This window comes from Aedes albopictus, chromosome 2, assembly GCF_035046485.1.
Source record: "Aedes albopictus strain Foshan chromosome 2, AalbF5, whole genome shotgun sequence".
Taxonomy (NCBI): Eukaryota; Metazoa; Arthropoda; class Insecta; order Diptera; family Culicidae; genus Aedes; species Aedes albopictus.
In genome coordinates this window covers 491,508,049-491,525,933 of record NC_085137.1, presented here as the reverse complement: position 1 = coordinate 491,525,933, position 17,885 = coordinate 491,508,049, and the positions used below count along the sequence as shown (strand labels likewise).

At 39.0% G+C, this 17,885-nt stretch overlaps 1 protein-coding gene across 5 annotated transcripts in view; it reads right to left on the bottom strand.

Annotated features, from left to right (window-relative positions):
* Positions 1-17,885, bottom strand: part of LOC109423319 (zinc finger X-chromosomal protein) — a 33,488-nt gene that overhangs the window by 7,041 nt on the left and 8,562 nt on the right. For 2 of the 5 annotated variants that reach the window (XM_062854221.1, XM_062854220.1), the window contains exons 2-5: positions 16,696-16,809; positions 11,308-11,418; positions 9,937-10,032; positions 9,814-9,855 (exon numbers count right to left, since the gene is read on the bottom strand). In XM_062854221.1, the coding sequence (XP_062710205.1) occupies positions 9,814-9,855; positions 9,937-10,032; positions 11,308-11,418; positions 16,696-16,809 (363 nt within the window). Of the gene's footprint in view, positions 1-9,813; positions 9,856-9,936; positions 10,033-11,307; positions 11,419-11,488; positions 11,794-16,695; positions 16,810-17,885 lie in introns of those variants that run through there. The other 3 variants (XM_029870585.2, XM_029870584.2, XM_029870583.2) reach the window with 2 other exon arrangements.

Genomic DNA, 17,885 nt, shown 5'->3' with positions numbered 1-17,885 from the left:
TTTCAATGTGTTTCAAGGGCGTTCCAGAGGTGATCCAGAGGGATTCAGAGTGTTAGGGGGATCTTATGTGAAATACTCCGCGTTCCAGGGGGTTAAGGAGTGATCCACGGGTTCTCAAGGGATTCAGGGAGGGGTGTTCTAGGGAGTTAAGTTGGTCCCATGGGTTTCCAGGATTGTTTCAAGGGCTTTCAAAGGCGTTGTTTTCTTCAGTCATTTTCGCTTGTAGTAAAATCTTTTCAGTCATATTTTGCATCTAGTCATGGTAAAAACGATTTCAGTCCACCAGAGCTCTCTTCAAATGAGAAGCGATTCCTTGTCATTTGAATGACTAATTGGGCCCTGTGCCGCTTCGGGTACCGAGGAATCGGCCACAGCGCGCGGATCCCTACGATGCAACGCGATGCGGTTAACTTATGCTGCTGCTGCCTGCTGACTGACCGCGTGGGCTGCTGACGTCTTGCATGACGCCGCTGTGTAGAATGGGACTTGCAGCCGCGCGTGTGTGTAGAGTGGGATTGAAGCACGCAGCCGGACAGAGGTAATCGACAGTGCGGCCAAACTATATGCGATAGCCACACATCTCCCTTCCTCTCAAAAAAAGTGTTTTACTCTGGAATATACTCAATATGACTTCCTACTTTTTTTTGTTTGCGTTCGCACTGACACTAGTAATGACTCGCATTTTAAATTAATTGGTCCTTGATTGGCCCCATTTAGCATTTCATTGCGGCTGCTAGGCGCTCCAGCTAGGTGAAATTATTGGAGAAAGTTGATGAAATGTAATTACTGAGCTATCCGACCGGCATTCCCCACAATTATAACAAAGAAACTTTCATTTCTATATGCATCTTTTCTAATACTACCGAACGTTCTCAGACTATGTGTCAATTTACTGGCAGAATGACATATAAGAAAGGTCAATACAAGCCAAACTTACCGAAAGAATGAATTTCCCTTGCATATTGTACTAACGGTAAATATTTCAAAGCAAAACGTCCTGCCCTCTTTTTTTTTTATTGATTTCGAAGGTGATTTCCGAAACAGATGTTTTGATTCGTCGTGTTCAGTTGAGAAGTCACAGCACAATGACACACCATACCCGAGCCGAACAATTTCATATCTGCGAAAGGACTGGAAACCCTCCGTTCTTACATTAAAGGTGATTATAAGCCTCAACCAATAGGGAACTGAAAACTCTCTTTTCTGTATATTATCGAACCTCCGATAATTTTAAAAAGTCTTTAAATTGGGTCCTGAAATTTTAAATTAAATGCAAATACATGTTTACTTTCGTTACTATAATGACTTTTTATATTACAACACGGATTCGCTGGTTATGTCACGACTGAGCCCTGATAAGCGAATCGTGTTCGTTCGTTGAGGCAACTGGCAATTGATCAAAATGTTATAGACACACGCAACTGGCGAGAAATACGTCACGAAACAAAAACACACCTGCACAAGCGTTCTGTAAACAGGTGCTGCGATAGGACGACGGCCAGGTGTCAAACTCGTTTTGACATCGATTTTGACAATGACAGTGCTTTTTAGGGTTGGGTGTTGCCCTAACCATCGAACATCCAACCATCGAGACAGCCCATCTAACAAGCCCCTTATTGAACGAATCGGTACTGTACTGGACAATCCTTTCGAGGCAACTTTTTAATAACAAAACTATAGTAGGGTAGGTAATCAAAAGTTGAACCAAACTGCTGCTTTCCGAAGTAGCTCCAATTTTGAGTGTTTTTTTCTCCCACATGGAAATAATTTACTACGGCAAAATCGTATGCACATGAAAGCCACGGATATAAGCTTTCTGTTAAGTGGTAAAAAGTTTGTATTTGCACTGAATTTCATTGAAAAATTATTCGTCAACAATGATTTTAATCTTAATTTGAACCATCGTAATCATAATTTGAACCAATTTTAATCTTAATTTGAACTACTGGCGGCAGCAGCTCGAGGATCTCCCACAACAGCCAATTTCGTGCTGAACAATAGAAAAACACATGGATCTGCTAAATCTCATAACTATTTTTCATTAGGCCGTGGAATTTCAACTAAAAATGATCTAAAACCGTCAGGAACTTGGAAACTAAATTTGGAATTTTTCATCCCCCAAGAGTAAACAAAACAACCACTAGCGCAGTCTGCAGGCCAACACTGGAAGCTCGCCCCCGTTTACTAGTTCAAATTTAGATTACAAATGGTTCAACTTAAGATAACATTCTCCAAGTAAGAATTACTTAAATTTGATAATTTTATGACAAATAATGTGGAATATTATTCGGTTGGTCGATTCTACGATAAATAAGCTTTCATTTGACGTGTTCACATATTGCGTGTAATACAAAGAAAGAGCTGTACGAGTGCACCAAAAATGTGCTTTCTCTGGGGGGAAATGAGTGAAATCACATTGATTTTTCAATTGCCTGTTTTCCATGACAAAAACGCTTTTTTCAATGCTTTTAAAGTTCATGTTATCAGGTTATATTACGGAAAGCTGTTTAACATCTTTATCGGGACAATATTTGCCTAGAAAGTACGTCGTTTTAATGAATTTCGAAATGGTTCAAATTAAGATTACAATTTGACTAGTTCAAAGCTTGATTTCTTACCCTAAAGTATTGTTTTATTTGTTTTCGACATATCCGTTGGTTTTTCTTCAATTTTTTTTATCGCCGGCATAAAGCTCACTGTTTCGATTGAAAAAGTAGTAGTTTTTCTGAACCCAGAATGAGGGGAAATAATTGAAAAACTAGTCAATTCTTGACACTACTCATACTTTCAGTCTTGTTGAAATTTTCTTGACAGTGAGGGCCGTTATACGTGTATCACACTCGTATCACATGTCTGTCCGGGGTATTAGGTACACTTACAGTATCGGACATAAAAATTGCACCAAGCCATCTAAACAAACTCTTTTAGGATTTTTTATAATATAATTAGTTTATTCCAATAGAAACCCGATAGTATTTAAACCACCTGAATGTAACAATTCATTTAGGGTTAATTTTATAAAATATTTGCCAAATCATTCTAAGTGTGTATTTGACAACACATTGAACTGTCAAATTTCCACCGGACAAAAAAATTGCACCAAGTGTTTTGCTGTGTGTTCGTTATTCAGTGTTGATTCCAAAAATTTTTTTTTCTTGTGATTAAGCTAAATACTACTCGTAATGAAGAAATCATTGAGTAGTGATGCGCGCTTAGCCATCGTTCGGGCTAAACAAGCTGGAAGAACACATCGTCAAATCGCTGAGGAATTTGGTGTCTGCCACTCGACGGTAGGGAGAATTTTCAAGGCGTTTTCGCAATCTCAGTCGACGGAGAGGAAACCAGGAAGCGGTCGTCCACGGAAATCATCCGATAGGGAAGATAGAGCGATGATCCGGATTGTTAAAAATGACCCACGAAAGAATGCAACTGATGTCACCAAATACGCTAAGGAACATTTGCAGCTGGAACTCAGTTCCCGAACCGTTCGACGCCGTCTTCGCGAAGGCAAATTGTTTGCTCGCCGACCAGCAAAGAAGCCACTCATATCGGCAAAGAACCGGAAGGCTCGACTGAATTTTGCCAGACGGTTCCAACATTGGTCGAGGTCTGACTGGCAGAAGGTTTTGTGGTCTGATGAAAGCAAATTTAATTTGTTTTCATCAGATGGTATCAGATATGTCCGTAGACCAGAAGGACAGCGTTACAATCCGAGATATCAAGTTCCAACGGTCAAACATGGTGGCGGAAGCGTCATTGTTTGGGGTAAGTATTAAAAAAGTGAGCGCAATTGTACTATATTAAAATGTTTTCTTTTAAAGGTTGCTTCAGTCGTAACGGCATCGGTCCTATACGTCGAATTCAGGGCACCATGACCGCTCCGGTGTATACAGACTTGTTGGAGACTACTATGCTTCCATATGCCACCAGAAGCATGGTCGAAGGATGGATATTTCAACAGGACAACGACCCCAAACACACATCAAAGCTGATCCAATCATGGTTTTCTAAGAAAAAAGTGACTGTCTTGGAGTGGCCATCGCAATCACCGGACTTAAATCCGATAGAGCACTTATGGGAGGAGCTTGAACGGCGAATTCGCATTCGGACGTACAGGAATTCGGATGATCTTATGGCGGGAATCGAGCAGGAATGGTCTAAAATACCAATTGATCGACTTCATACTTTGGTTGACTCCATGCCAGCTCGCTGTGCAGCCGTCATAAAATCAAATGGCTACGCTACTAAATACTAAGAATAAGCATTGCAAATGTTGAGAAATAAACTGGATTCCCTTGAATTAATAAAGTTTGTGAATAATAATTAAGGCTGGTGCATTTTTTATGTCCATCTCGATTGAATCACTGTGTTACTTATTAGGCTCTAGATCACACAAATGCCAAAATGATATAGAGCCTTATACGTCTTTTGTATACTTAAGGTACCGACAATCGAATGCCTGTGTACTTATGTTAATTTGTTTTCCAAGAACGGCAATAATGCGGAAAGACGATCAGTTTCTGACATGGTGCATTTTTTTTGTCCGATACTGTAGCTTTGGAGCAAAAACATATATTACAATCATTTAAGTATTGCCACTGAATCAAATTTAAACCATCGCGCAACAATAATGACAACGTCGCAATCTGCATTTGTTGTGACAATCCACCCAATGCGGCATAGGTTTGCCCCAACTTGAACAGAATAGGATAAAGATCGTACACGAGTTTAAATATTTAAAAGCCTTACATTGCGATTTTTGAGCGGTAACTTCGAGTCGGCAAACACTGCAACGCTGTTAAAGACCTACCATCAAACAGTTTCGATTTCGGGTTAGTAATGATCAATTATTCAAAAGTTGAAATGTACGCAACAAATTTAGCTTATGTTTTGTCACCAACAAAAATTCTCGAGATCATGTAATTATCTGTTACCAATTGGGATAAAGACTAATCGCCGCGCCTTCTTTTAATCGGACGTTCTGTTCGTCAGCGCGGTCCCACGTGTCCAATGCATTCTTTTGTACATTCAGTCCAAGTACAATCTCAATCTAATACAAATCCAAACATTTTTTGAATCCAAATAAAATCAAATTCAAATCCATATTAAATTTAAATCTTTTTAGAATCTAACTCAAATCGCACAAGTCTAATGGGAGTTAAATCCAGCATTAGTCAATCCAAACTTAATCTAAATGCAATACAAATCTAATTTAAATGCAATCGAAATCTATTTCAAATCCAATCGAAATTCTTCATTGAAAATTTTGAAGTTCGATCTAAATCCAATTCAATTCAAACTGCATCCATATGAGAAACATTGGTAGAAGATGAACAAAACCACACATTCAGATTTTCCTACTATGTTTCGCTTCACGTCTTATTCGATCTATACATTAACACCTCCGGATGGTAATCATCCAATCCGTTCCAAACCAGCCAATCGTTCCGATCACTCATAGCGCGGTCATCCCGATCCGCTTCCAATAACTTATAGCGCGGTCATCCCGATCCGCTTCCGATCACTCATAGCGCGGTCATCCCGATCCGCTTCCAATAACTTATAGCGCGGTCATCCCGATCCGCTTCCAATAACTTATAGCGCGGTCATCCCGATCCGCTTCCGATCACTCATAGCGCGGTCATCCCGATCCGCTTCCAATAACTTATAGCGCGGTCATCCCGATCCGCTTCCAATAACTTATAGCGTGGTCACCCTCATCCACTCTAAACAATTTGCAATTCTAGCTCAAACTAGAAATGGATTTTTAATCCCTTAGTGGGGAATCAAAATCTCAAGATTTGCATGTTTCATCACATCACCACATTTTTACAACATCACAGATTTTCAGTTCAATGGCATACAGTACAGGTTTTTTTTACCAGGATTTGTTAAAAAATCGCTTCAGCGAATCCTAGCGAAACTATGATCAAAGCAAGGAAGTATACAAATACTCGAATAAAAGTTTGCTTACTTGCTGTTTGTTTATTGTATAAAATTCTGACCACCAAAACTAGTTAATAGGCCCACAATGCCCAAAATTTATTTAAAATTTATTATGTCGATACTTTCGAAAATCAAAGCTTACAGCTCTGTGGGAAATTGGAAATGGTGTTGATTTCTTTGACTCACTGCCAGTGTTCAGCTTGAGTATTCACGACGGTACAAACAAACAAGACAGTATACACGGAACCACGATTCCACCCGAGTTCCCTTGAAGCAACTCCTGTTAGGTCCAAAACCCTCAACAAGGCCAATTGTCAAGCTCAAAGCTTAAACCAGTCTCCACTTTACTTCAAATTGCCGAAAATAAGGCAACACCCCAATTCTAGGCAACAACAATCGACGCACTCAAGCTTTTCATTATGGGTGCAATAGGGTACTAATGTAATAGGGACCCCCATATATTGGCATATTCTTCGAAAATAGTTTCAAACTGGTCCAACTGGTTTCCAAAATATATACTGAAGAGGGTCTAAAATGTATTGAAGTGTCCTAAACAGTGAAAAGTTATGCTTCAAAAATCAGTTATTTTCATCTAATTTTCAGCCAAAAATTACCTTGCGGGTATTTTTAACAGATAGCGGAGGCTTTTACGATCATACATCATCATTGTTATACCAAATACCTTCTGAATCTGTTAGATTTTGGCTTAAATTCAAACTAATGTCCTTTAGGGGTCCAAAATTCGACCGTTACCCTAAATAAAAAAAATGAGTAAGCCTCTCTTCACGTGAACCACACGCAAATTCCCATCGACAGGCCACCTGCTTGATGGGATGGGAATCACGACTGGCAAATGAAAAAAAAATCTTCGACACCTGCCCTCCCGGCTTCACAACCCAAGTTGTCACAAAATGTTGGAAAAGAAAACAAACAACTCACCCGAATCTCCGGTAACGCTGCAGAAACAAAAAAAAAAACAACAAACAACTCAACGCCACTCCCGCTTTTAACACACGCGAAACAACTCTCTCCAACACAACTCGGCCCCGTTGCGCCATGGCCGATTCCTCGCACACAATTCTAAAATGTTTAAGAAACTGCTAGGTATCCAGCAGCCTGGCAGGATCGCCAATGTGCCGCTTCGGGTACCGAGGAATCGGCCACAGCGCGCGGATCCCTACGATGCAACGCGATGCGGTTAACTTATGCTGCTGCTGCCTGCTGACTGACCGCGTGGGCTGCTGACGTCTTGCATGACGCCGCTGTGTAGAATGGGACTTGCAGCCGCGCGTGTGTGTAGAGTGGGATTGAAGCACGCAGCCGGACAGAGGTAATCGACAGTGCTGCCAAACTATATGCGATAGCCACACAGGCCCAAAACACGAAAATCCACGAAATGTTGGACCACTGTTGGACCTTCATCCGATAACTGTTGAGTCTATGTCGGGTTTGGTGGTCAAAATAAAAGAAGGCAATGAGAGGTTTATGTCGGGTTATACGTCATCAATTACGAACAAAGCTTGAATCGTTCAACAATTAGCGAGAATCGTCCAACATTAGGATGAGCTAGTTTAAGTTATGGCTTAAGGAAGCGTTCAACATTTGGGTTACAGACTTCCCATACAAATGTTCTACTTTCTCTTAGAAAATGGAATTTAAGGGAATACAAGTTCAATGGGTAGTATAAGGAATGAGTGAATCTAGACGTTCACTGGATAATTTTCAACTTGAGTTGAATTATGCACGGAAAAACAAACGACAACAAAAGTGCCAGTACTAACCGTTCAACAATTGGCGAATTACCCAAATGTTCGTAAAAAAATGTAAGAATCTTAAATTTTCTTTTTCAAACCTCTCCCTTTATTTTCCAGGATACCTGAATAAAATTTAAACCACAAATCCGAAGGGTGATTTTTTTTGACAAATTGGTTTCTTTAGTGATGTTGAGATTATTCCATATTCTGAATCTGCATGTCAAACTGAGCCGAAATCCAAATTTTCATGAATTTTGATGCCCGGGAACCTATTTAAAAATCAATTCGAAGTTTCACATTTTGTACTGGGCGGAGTTGTCAAGCAGTTGCCCAGCTGTCAAAAGGTGATTTAAAAAAATCTCTTTGAAACTGATTTTAGGTCCCAAAATAGAGTTCGAAAAATCTGAAAAAAAATCACAGTGGCTCAGAAAAAGGTGCTCTTTCGTATAAAATTAAAAAATCAATACATTTTTCAAAATATAGAAACCCAAACTCAAAGTATTGCCTTATAAATTTCGATGACTCTTAGAAAAAATATCTTACGTAACTGCTCAAATATTTTCCAACAACAATTTTTTGTGGTTTCCTGTCAAGTATTCATGCGAAGTTTGGCGTTGCTCCTTAGTAGTCTTATAGACTTTAGTATGGTTTTCAATGCATTTGTTTCTAAGAACAGTAATGAATTTAAGAAAATTTAGAACTAGGTCGTTGAGATTTTTTTCCGGATCCTAAAGAATTTTTTTTTTTGGCGAACTTCTTGAGAAATGCTAGATAAAGTTCCTATGAAAACTATAGCCGGATAAATGAAGTACTTTTTGGTAAATTACTGGCATGAACTGGAAAGAATGTCTTACTGGAAGTGTAAACAACATTGTTTAAAATAACATTTTCATTGTTAATTAAAAAAAAGTTTTGGCTGCCAGACTTATTCACTTTACCTAAAAGTACATTCAAAGAGGTGTCAGGGGCGTTTCAGGGGTGCTTCAGAGGGCTTTAGGAACGTTCCAGGTGATTTCACGAGGTTTTAAAGGTGTTCCAGGTGTGTTCCAGAGATGAATCAAAAGAAGTAAGGGGATATCAGGGGTGTTTCAGGGCGCTCCAGTGGGTTAAGGGGTTCCAAGGGTGATCCATGGATTTACATGAGTGTTGCAGGGCAATCAAAAGCGTTTCAGAAGCTTTCTAGGAATTTTCAAGCGGCTTCAAGGGATTTTAGTGGGTCCCTAGAAGTTGAGAGGCATTGTAGGGGTGTTCCTGGGAGTTTTAGGTGTTAAGGTGGTTTCAGAGGCGTTATTTGAGATTTATCTCGGATATCATCTGAAAAAGCTTGAAACCCTTCTAAACATTCCCTGAAACCTCCTGAATCTCTTTGATAGTGTTGCAAAACTTCATCTCATTCATGTGAGCATTATCTAATAAATCTTCCCAAGTAACCAATAAGCATTTGAATAAGCCGTATTTCTGTTTTATATGTGCATTTGGCCTGTTTGATGCCGTGTCATAGCAGTTCGACTGCTAAACTGTCCTACAGAACTCTTGTGGAAAACTGCAACTAGGGGAACCAGGGGACCCGCAAGCGGCTAGGTAGGCCTACTGCTCATCTTTTGCGAGTGTGTTAGTGTGACTGGCAACGCGACCAGAAGCCTGGTCGAATCCTACTTGGAAATCGGTTTGTTTTGCCGATGGGGATGGCCCGCGAAATCGCATTGTGTTGTTTGGGAAGGCCCGCTCGATGCATGTTAGGTAGGCGTAGTTTGTTCGAGTTTGACGTGCCTGCACCCTCCCTGAGGGGAACCGTTAAGTTACAACTTTTAACAGTGTTTCATCAACGCAATGCTTGAGCAGTACATTCAAACACGTTTTAATTCCTATTAGAATTACTTCATTTCACAGTCGACCACATTTTGAACAATTTAGGAAGTGAGTCGCCTCAATCTCATGGCACACGGTTTCGCGAAATTGAAGAGCATATGCTATGCTAAAACATCCTATGGAATTCTGCACAAGTTTATGCTGGACCGCTTACTCTCACAGAAAATTTGACGTTTGAATGGTCCCTGTGTCACTGAATCAAGAACCCGTCTTCTTGGCGCTGTTCAATCTTAAATGTACTTACCATTATCGGAATCCATAGTTTCTTCGTCCTGTTGTTGGTCACCTAAAACGCGGTGAAAATCGTACATAAATAAAATTTTGAAATAGCAGTGGGTTAAACCGTGTCAAAAAAAAAAAAACTCACCTTCTTCCTCCGGGGCATCTTCATCTTCCGTCGCAACCAGTGGTTCCATTTCATCAGCGGAATCCATTTCCGCGTGTGGTTGATCGATAGTTTTCGCTAAAAATAATTGTTTATCATTGAAAAATCGCTGTTTGCTTTCAGAAATGGAATCTACAATTTGTCAAATTTAAAACTTTGTTGTTGTTTGAAAGCAGAGAACTGTCAGAAATGCAGAACATTGCACGGTGGAGCTTAACCTCACTTTTTTGACACTCGAAAAAATAAAAGATCCAGCAGGTAAATTATTGTACATCTACATCGATCTAAATTGTGCTGCCTTTTAAACCTTTTACGAACAAAAAATCGCAAAAAGCAAATTGAAAAAAATAATAACAAATATCTAGATTGAGTTTAAATAAGGGCGAAAGTAACATGAGAGAGTTCTCTTCATCGACTCTCTCTTCTGCAAATTAAAGTGACAAGATGCAAATTCAATCGAACTTATTTTTTACACTTAGACGCTAGATTGCATCGCAACCTAGCGATTTATGACCAAAAAATGCAACCATGCTTGCATCTTGTCACTTTAATTAGAAGAAGAGAAAGTCGACGCAGAGAACTCTCTCATGTTACTTTCGCCCTTATTTAAACTCAATCTAGATATGTTCAGCGAAAAACGCACACGGGTACCAAAAATAGAACAAAAATAATATAAGTAAATTTGCTGGGACGATTCCAAAATAAAGTATTTCTTCAGTGTAATGTAATGTCACTCATACTCATTTAGACAAACTTATTAATATTGGTGAGCTCGATTTGCTTGCGACGAATGTCAAACAAAAAAAATCTTATTTACCAATCCCGCGTAAAGTATGAACACAAAACAAGGGATTGTTTGATAATTACGAAAGGTATGTTCATTACTTCTGAGCTTCCCTTCGACAGTAAGAATTTTGTATGGAGCAAATAACCTCCACTTATTCTTAAGGACAGACTTGTTAGAATCCCAAAATGGCCGCCACAATGGCCGACTTTGGCATCTACTCACGATTTTGAGCGCACAAATCTCTTCGTAAACAAAACCAGCGCATCCGAGCTTCTTATTTTAAGCTTATTACAAGTGAGCAAGAACAGAATAATGAAATGCACTATTGTTTGAAGCTTGCTTCTTGAGATTTGTGCGTCTGAAGTTTTGATGCATTGTTGAAGCGGTATTTCAAGACGTTTGCCCTTAATCCGTGCTTAATTAACCCTAAAAGGGATACCTGGGGTCCATTGGACCCCAGGCGCCTTTCAGAGCTCGTCTTTGATGGAACACACTCAGCGAGGTGACGAAACTGAGGCCATAAAGGTATCCCTTTTAGGGTTAAGCACGGCCCACCGAAATGTTACCTGCATTGATATCAACCTCGCTAACGGTCCATCTTTCTCTCGTCGAATTTTCTAAGTGACGCGATGGAACCCAATCAACGTCTCTGGTACTGGTCATGCTGGCCGGTTTTCCTAAAATGCATACCAATAGCTCTTCTTATATAATCAGAAAAAGAAATGAAAATTTGCCAGCCCATCATACCGTAGAGGAAGTGCCATTCGCAAATCCTCGACCCCGGCTGCACTTCGCAACCGATCGCTTCACTCCATAGTTTGAGGCGCTTCTTGGCCAGTTGCCTCTGGAGGACTGTCTTTTGCTTCCTCGGGTCCGGTACGGTGAAAAAGCTTATATTTCTCTTCGACGGATTGTAGCCGCACTTACAACTGGGCACACAACACCAAAACTGAATGGTTTTGCGCTTTCTCGGGGCGTCTTTATTTTCCATTTTGATTGAACACAAACACCGCGTCGATAAACATGGTGCAAATTGTAAGCTGTCAAAACTATACTGACCACATATATGGCAATCATATTCCCACCTTATGGATTTGATAACCAGCCAACATTTTAACACTTAAGTATAGACGAGTGCACCGATGAATTGAATTCATCGCGGTCCGAGAATTTTGACACTAGAGCGGGGCCATTCCCAATCATAATTGTTCAATTCTGATTGGAAATCGTTCACTTCTGATTAGAAGCGGCCCCGCTTCAAAATTCTCGGACCGCGATGAATTCAGTTCATCGGTGCACTCGTCTATCGTGTATCCACAATCACAAAGCATTTAGTACACAAATATTTACACACAATATGTTGCATTCACATTGTCCAAAAAATGTCTCACGAAACCTAATGCAAGCCTATCCATATACGGTAGAACAAAAGTTGTTTACAATGTTTATACAAATTCTTAGCACAACCAGGCATTTGGATTGGTTAATGGCGGCTTCGCAACCTGGTGCTGGATTCATTAGTTTGTATGTGTGAGCTTGTGTGTGAAAGTGTCAAATTCTCATTACGTCAGATGTGCCGGGGTCATGTGCAAATTATGTAACGCTTCAAGGAATGTATAGAGAGTGATCAAGCAGTCTATGGTGTGAGACTATAAGATGTATACTATTTATATGTTATGTATGTTGGGGAAATGTTACGGTCAATTGAATGGAAAACACTCTTTTCCCATAGTAATTCCCATACAAACTTTGAAGGGCTTGTGCACTCTCAATTTTCAACCAAATCAGCTCATTTTTTAGGAGAAGGCTTAGAATCTGGTTTAGAATCGAATAAGCGGTGTGGAGCAAAAACGATTTTTTGAACCACGCTAATGTATATGTTTATATATACAAGATTTTTAAAGGATATAAATTCTATAACCTTATAAGTGCATATAACGTATAAAATGTATATTGTAATATAACATTAATTTAAAAATGTGACAAATTGACAAAATTTTGCGCAAGTTTTTTTTAATTCAAATTAGAAAAAAATAAACTGCTCAACCTACACTACCTTATACGTGCTTATACGTACCATATACATACAGTACTGGTTAAAATTGTAGGCAATGCTCATGATACGATATTTAGGTTGATAAATCTCCGTTTAAGATAGCTTTATTCAAATGCAATAATTTTAGTATGGTCTCACAGAAAATTTGACGTTTGAGCGATGTCGGCACTCCGTGTGGGAAGTGTAGGATTAGCATCTAAGTTAAAATACACAGAAATAGAAACTAAAAAAAAACTTCGTGTGGGAGTAAGCAGGCCAGTATAAATTCGTGCAGTAATCCAATATTGTCTATATTGACAACATATTAACAATACAACGTATCTTACTTCAAACCATTATCAACATAGAGAAACTAATTAAAATTTTGAAATGGGTCAAAAACTGTCTGGCCAAAATTATAGGCACTATGTTGACCTACTAAAGAATGTGTGATGTCCTATCTAAGAAATCCCTTATCATCGAGGTTATAATACTTCCACGAGCCTTCAATATTCTTTTAGTACGACTTGGAATCGGTATCATATGTTAATGCCATTGGCGTTTGGTGTATTTTGAACATATATCCACGCATATATGCAGATACAACAAATACCTGGCGATTTTTAGTATGATAATTTTACAACTGATGATCAATATTCTTCAAATGTTCTCAATACGATTGTTGTCTTTGATAGTTAGCGATCAAACTAGGACAGCAATTTCATGGCTTTGAATTATCTGGCTGGAAATACCATTTATCACCATTATAATGGAAGTTCTCACTAAAGTGTTTATCATAGACAATAGTTACAGTTTTGAAATATCGTTTGGTATTCAGCATACTCCCATTTGAAATCAGGGGATCAAAATCATCTCCATTGTTACTACCTCAGCTCCTTGCAGTCGTGTTTGGATGCTGAATGGCATATTGCGTTATTGCGTTATTCTAAATTTCCTCAAAAAGGGTAAAATCATTAAATACAATGTGGTACCGTTGTATTTGGCTCCAATGGGTATGTTTTTGGCACCCTTCAATGCGATTTTAATTTGTTCGTTGTCTCAGACTGGAGACCGCTTTTTTGAGTAGCTGTATAATTCATAACAGCAAGTGGGACTGGATACTAACAGTGCATGAAACTGCATTTCTTCAATAGAAGCTGGACTGCGGGTTTCATAGAAAGGTAGACTGTATGCTGTTTGGTATATCAGAATCATTTCCAACGCCCACTCGAAATATCTCAATATGGGATTGATTTAGTCGTAGTGATGGTTACAGGTATTTTAAACAAGGCAATGCTTCATCTCACAATTCAAACTTAATCATTATCAATGCCAAACAATGTCTGGAAGTTTATATTCTGGGTGGGTTGCCCACTAACCTAGACTTAAAACCATTTGGAAACGTTTGGAGGGCAAACTCTTATTGTTGTCCGTATATGGTTCTCTAAAGTCTCATGCCTTGACTTCGTTTGGGTCATCACATTTTCCTAGGAATAATTGTGCGAGACCTTTTTATTGACACATGATAGAATATGAGTTTATGTAGTGCACAGAGGTTCCACATAGGTAAAACATGTGATTACAGTTTATCTACAGGTCAATGAACTCAAAGCCTGACTTCAGCCAGGCCATCCCGGGTACTCAGGAATCTAGTCGAGGTTTTTACTTACTCCTGTTCGATGTAGTATTGGTTTCTGGAGCTAATCGTTGTTTTCCGCATGCAAATAAGTCTAATTGTAATCCATCAACGGTTGTTCTCTGTAGTCAAGGCATGGCTTTAACCCTTATGTGGCCGACAGGGTACCCGGGTACCAGCGCCCATTTAAAATGCACGGTGTTGAAAAAAGCAAAAAGTTTGTCGGACACATAACGGTTAATCAGATCGTCCAAAATTTTTACAGTTCGTTGATATCACAAACTGTATACACATGTTCAAGTATTGGTGCAAATAAGAGCGAAAAAATAATTGATAATAATCCTTGGTGATTATTTAGAGTGTTCATGTTTTGTAAGGACGGATTCGGACAATCCATTGAGGCATTCAGGAAATATTAACAGGACAACACTTATTCTACAGATGTCTCCGATTACCTATGGGGTCAATAAGGGAATAATATCTCGTGTTTAATTTCATTTGAAAACATCAAACGCAAATGTAGATGGTTCAGAAATGTTGAATATCTCTCAAGATATCTCTAGAACTCAAAAGAAAGCTATCGGAAAATCTTTAATTCGAACCTGTAGCAACATCAACTATCATTAGGCAACTGAATGTGCAAACTCCCATTGAAATACTTCGTTAAGAAGAAAGTTATGGGGGTGCAAATTGTATTTGTCCTTTTTTTGCCCGATTTGACCCAGTGACCCACCGGCCTTACTCCGTCCAGAAGTCCAAGAAAATGTTGATCCCGCATATTTCTAAAACTATACTGTTGTGCGAGTTTGTGTTCAAAATTTGGTTAAATTCTTTTGATGGTGGATTACAGAACCAAAAAGACAGTTCCCATCTCCAGGAATCGGCAGCAACCAAAAGATATCACCGTAAGCGTTTTGCAATACGTCCATACTATCCGATGATCTCTCTAGTCAATGTATATCTGTCGAAAAGATTCAAATTATTATTTCATAGTTTGTACCTAATTATGAAAACATTTACAAACCAAAAGATATTATCTAATGTTTAGGATAACCAGACGCAGCAGGGTATCGACGAACGAAATTTTTTTTTTCTGCCGCTATGATTTAGTCTCTGACTAGTGGTCGATGTTTTATTAATTCGATGTTTTATTTGACATTTGATATAAATACCGTTGAAAGCGTTAGTACATAAGAGTGTATTTATCACACTTTAACTAGTGAATGAACAGAAACGAAGACTTGCTCAGGGGGATCAATGAGTTCTGTAACATTCACTTGGCATTGATGTCGGTGGCAGCTTTTTCAGCCTCTACAGAATAAATATTCCAGTTAGACCACATTTTTGTTTTCCTTGATATGGGGCCGTTCATTAATTACAACGGATTTATGGAATGAGGGTGGTAACAAAAAGTCTAACAAGGGGGTTGTTATACTGCCCTTGCCTTTGAAATTCAGCAGTCCCTATGAACTTTGCAAACGGAGTGTGCATGGAGGGAAGTCACAGACGAATTGGACACTAATAATATTCCTCTTGTGATTAACAAATCGGGAGCGGTTCTAGAACATAAAAATTAGAGTCAGGTCTGTTGTGTTTACACCGTTTCTTGAGGGGTGAGTAACACTAAAATATAAATCGCGGTTGGAGTTAAACGGCGTGGAAGAATGAATAATGGATGCGAGTATGAGTGGAAACCTTTGCGAGTATGAGTGTATCGCCCGAATATTTTAACAATGTAAGTCTCGTCTCACTTACACTGTAATATCCCCTATCCGTGGATCGCATCACTGACCTTGGTGACTCCCAGATCTTATATCCTACCACACTAACAAACACCCTTCCCGTGGTGGTTGTGGAGAAGCAGAGTGCTCTCGGTCTCTAGTAGCAGCAACCATCACACTCTAACATTCCTTCCCCTCCCCAACTGACTGTAAGGACTTGGCCGGCGCCGTTATTGATCAAAAATGTATGATATGCTAAAATTGCACTTTGAGAATAAGTGGTTATCCCAGCCCCTCATTCATCCAAATCATAGTGCAATTTATACCAGATCAGATCAATCACGGAGTAGCAACCATTGACATGTACAGTCAGTCTAAGCTAAGCTAAGCTAAAATTTGGTTAAATTCTTTTGAGAAATGGGCTGCTGGCGATTTATTGAACTTTTATTTTTTACCTGGGGTAAAACGGGTTAACCTGTTGAGTGTGTTGTCTGTTTCTTTGTCGGTCGATAAGTAAATCCCCTCGAAAAAGCATTTCTGCCGGACCAAAATGAGATCTTACCTTCCGTATCGCCTGCATCGTTCTCGCTCTCGGAAGGCTTTCCCTTCCATCCACTTAAAAAACGTGTTGGAACCCAATCGACATCGCCTGTACTCGTCAATCTTGCTGGCTCTCCTGAAAAAAAAAATATATATATATATATGGTCGGCGTAACTTCAGAGGGGACCAAGTAACAAAATTGGCGAAAATTATATTTTTAAGGCATTTGATTGAGAATTACTGTAGCTACTTGGAACATTCACCCGATTTTCTTAATGTTACAATTAACGAGAGTTAGAGAGTTATAGCACAATTTAGTTTTGATTGAACTGCGAAAATCGTGAGCAGTCAGAGTGGACCAAATGTTTGATGTCTTAACATTGAAATTGAAAAATATGTATTGATTAATATCCAATAATCAAAATAGTTTATCATCAAAATATAATACCTTTCAAAATCGTATGACTCCCTAACACATTTTCTGATGATTATTGATCAAGAAAGCACGTGAAAATCCATTTTATTATGGTCAATATCGTATTTTACAGATCATCGTGTTGAAGGCTTCTTGAAGGCAACTTGAAGCATATTGTGGCATTTTGCGTGCAGACAGAGTGGACCATGTGTCTCTAAGAAAAATAGTTGAAATTACCTTATTCTTCGTAATCCTTTACAAATCAAAATATGTTTGTTTAGTAGCTGTTGGGCATCATATTGAAATGTACCAATACCCGTTTCATGAAGAAATAGAGTTTACCAGTTATTTAAGAATTGTGTACTTGGTTTACTCTGTCAGAACGAATTTTTTGAAAAACGCCAATCCTCTGAATAAATTATTATGTTTTCAGTTCAAAACCGAATTAGCGACATTTTTTCTTTTACTTCCGCTGCTTTTGTCTTGCGTTAAACACAATGTCGGGAGTGGGGCGCTGTATAGAGTACCAGGTGTACAATACAGCGCCCCACTTCCGACATTGTGTTTAACGCAAGGTAAAAGCAGCGGAAGTAAAAGAAAAAATGCTAATTCGGTTTTGAACTGAAAACATAATATTATGAACTGTGTAACTACAATATTGAAAAAAAAAACGTACCGAACTATGAAAATACGTTCAAAAGTTGTTAGCTATTAAATGGTCAAGTTAATAATTCTTAAATAGCTCATTGATTGACTATCCTTCATGTGACATTGAAGTGTTGTACTTGGTCCACTC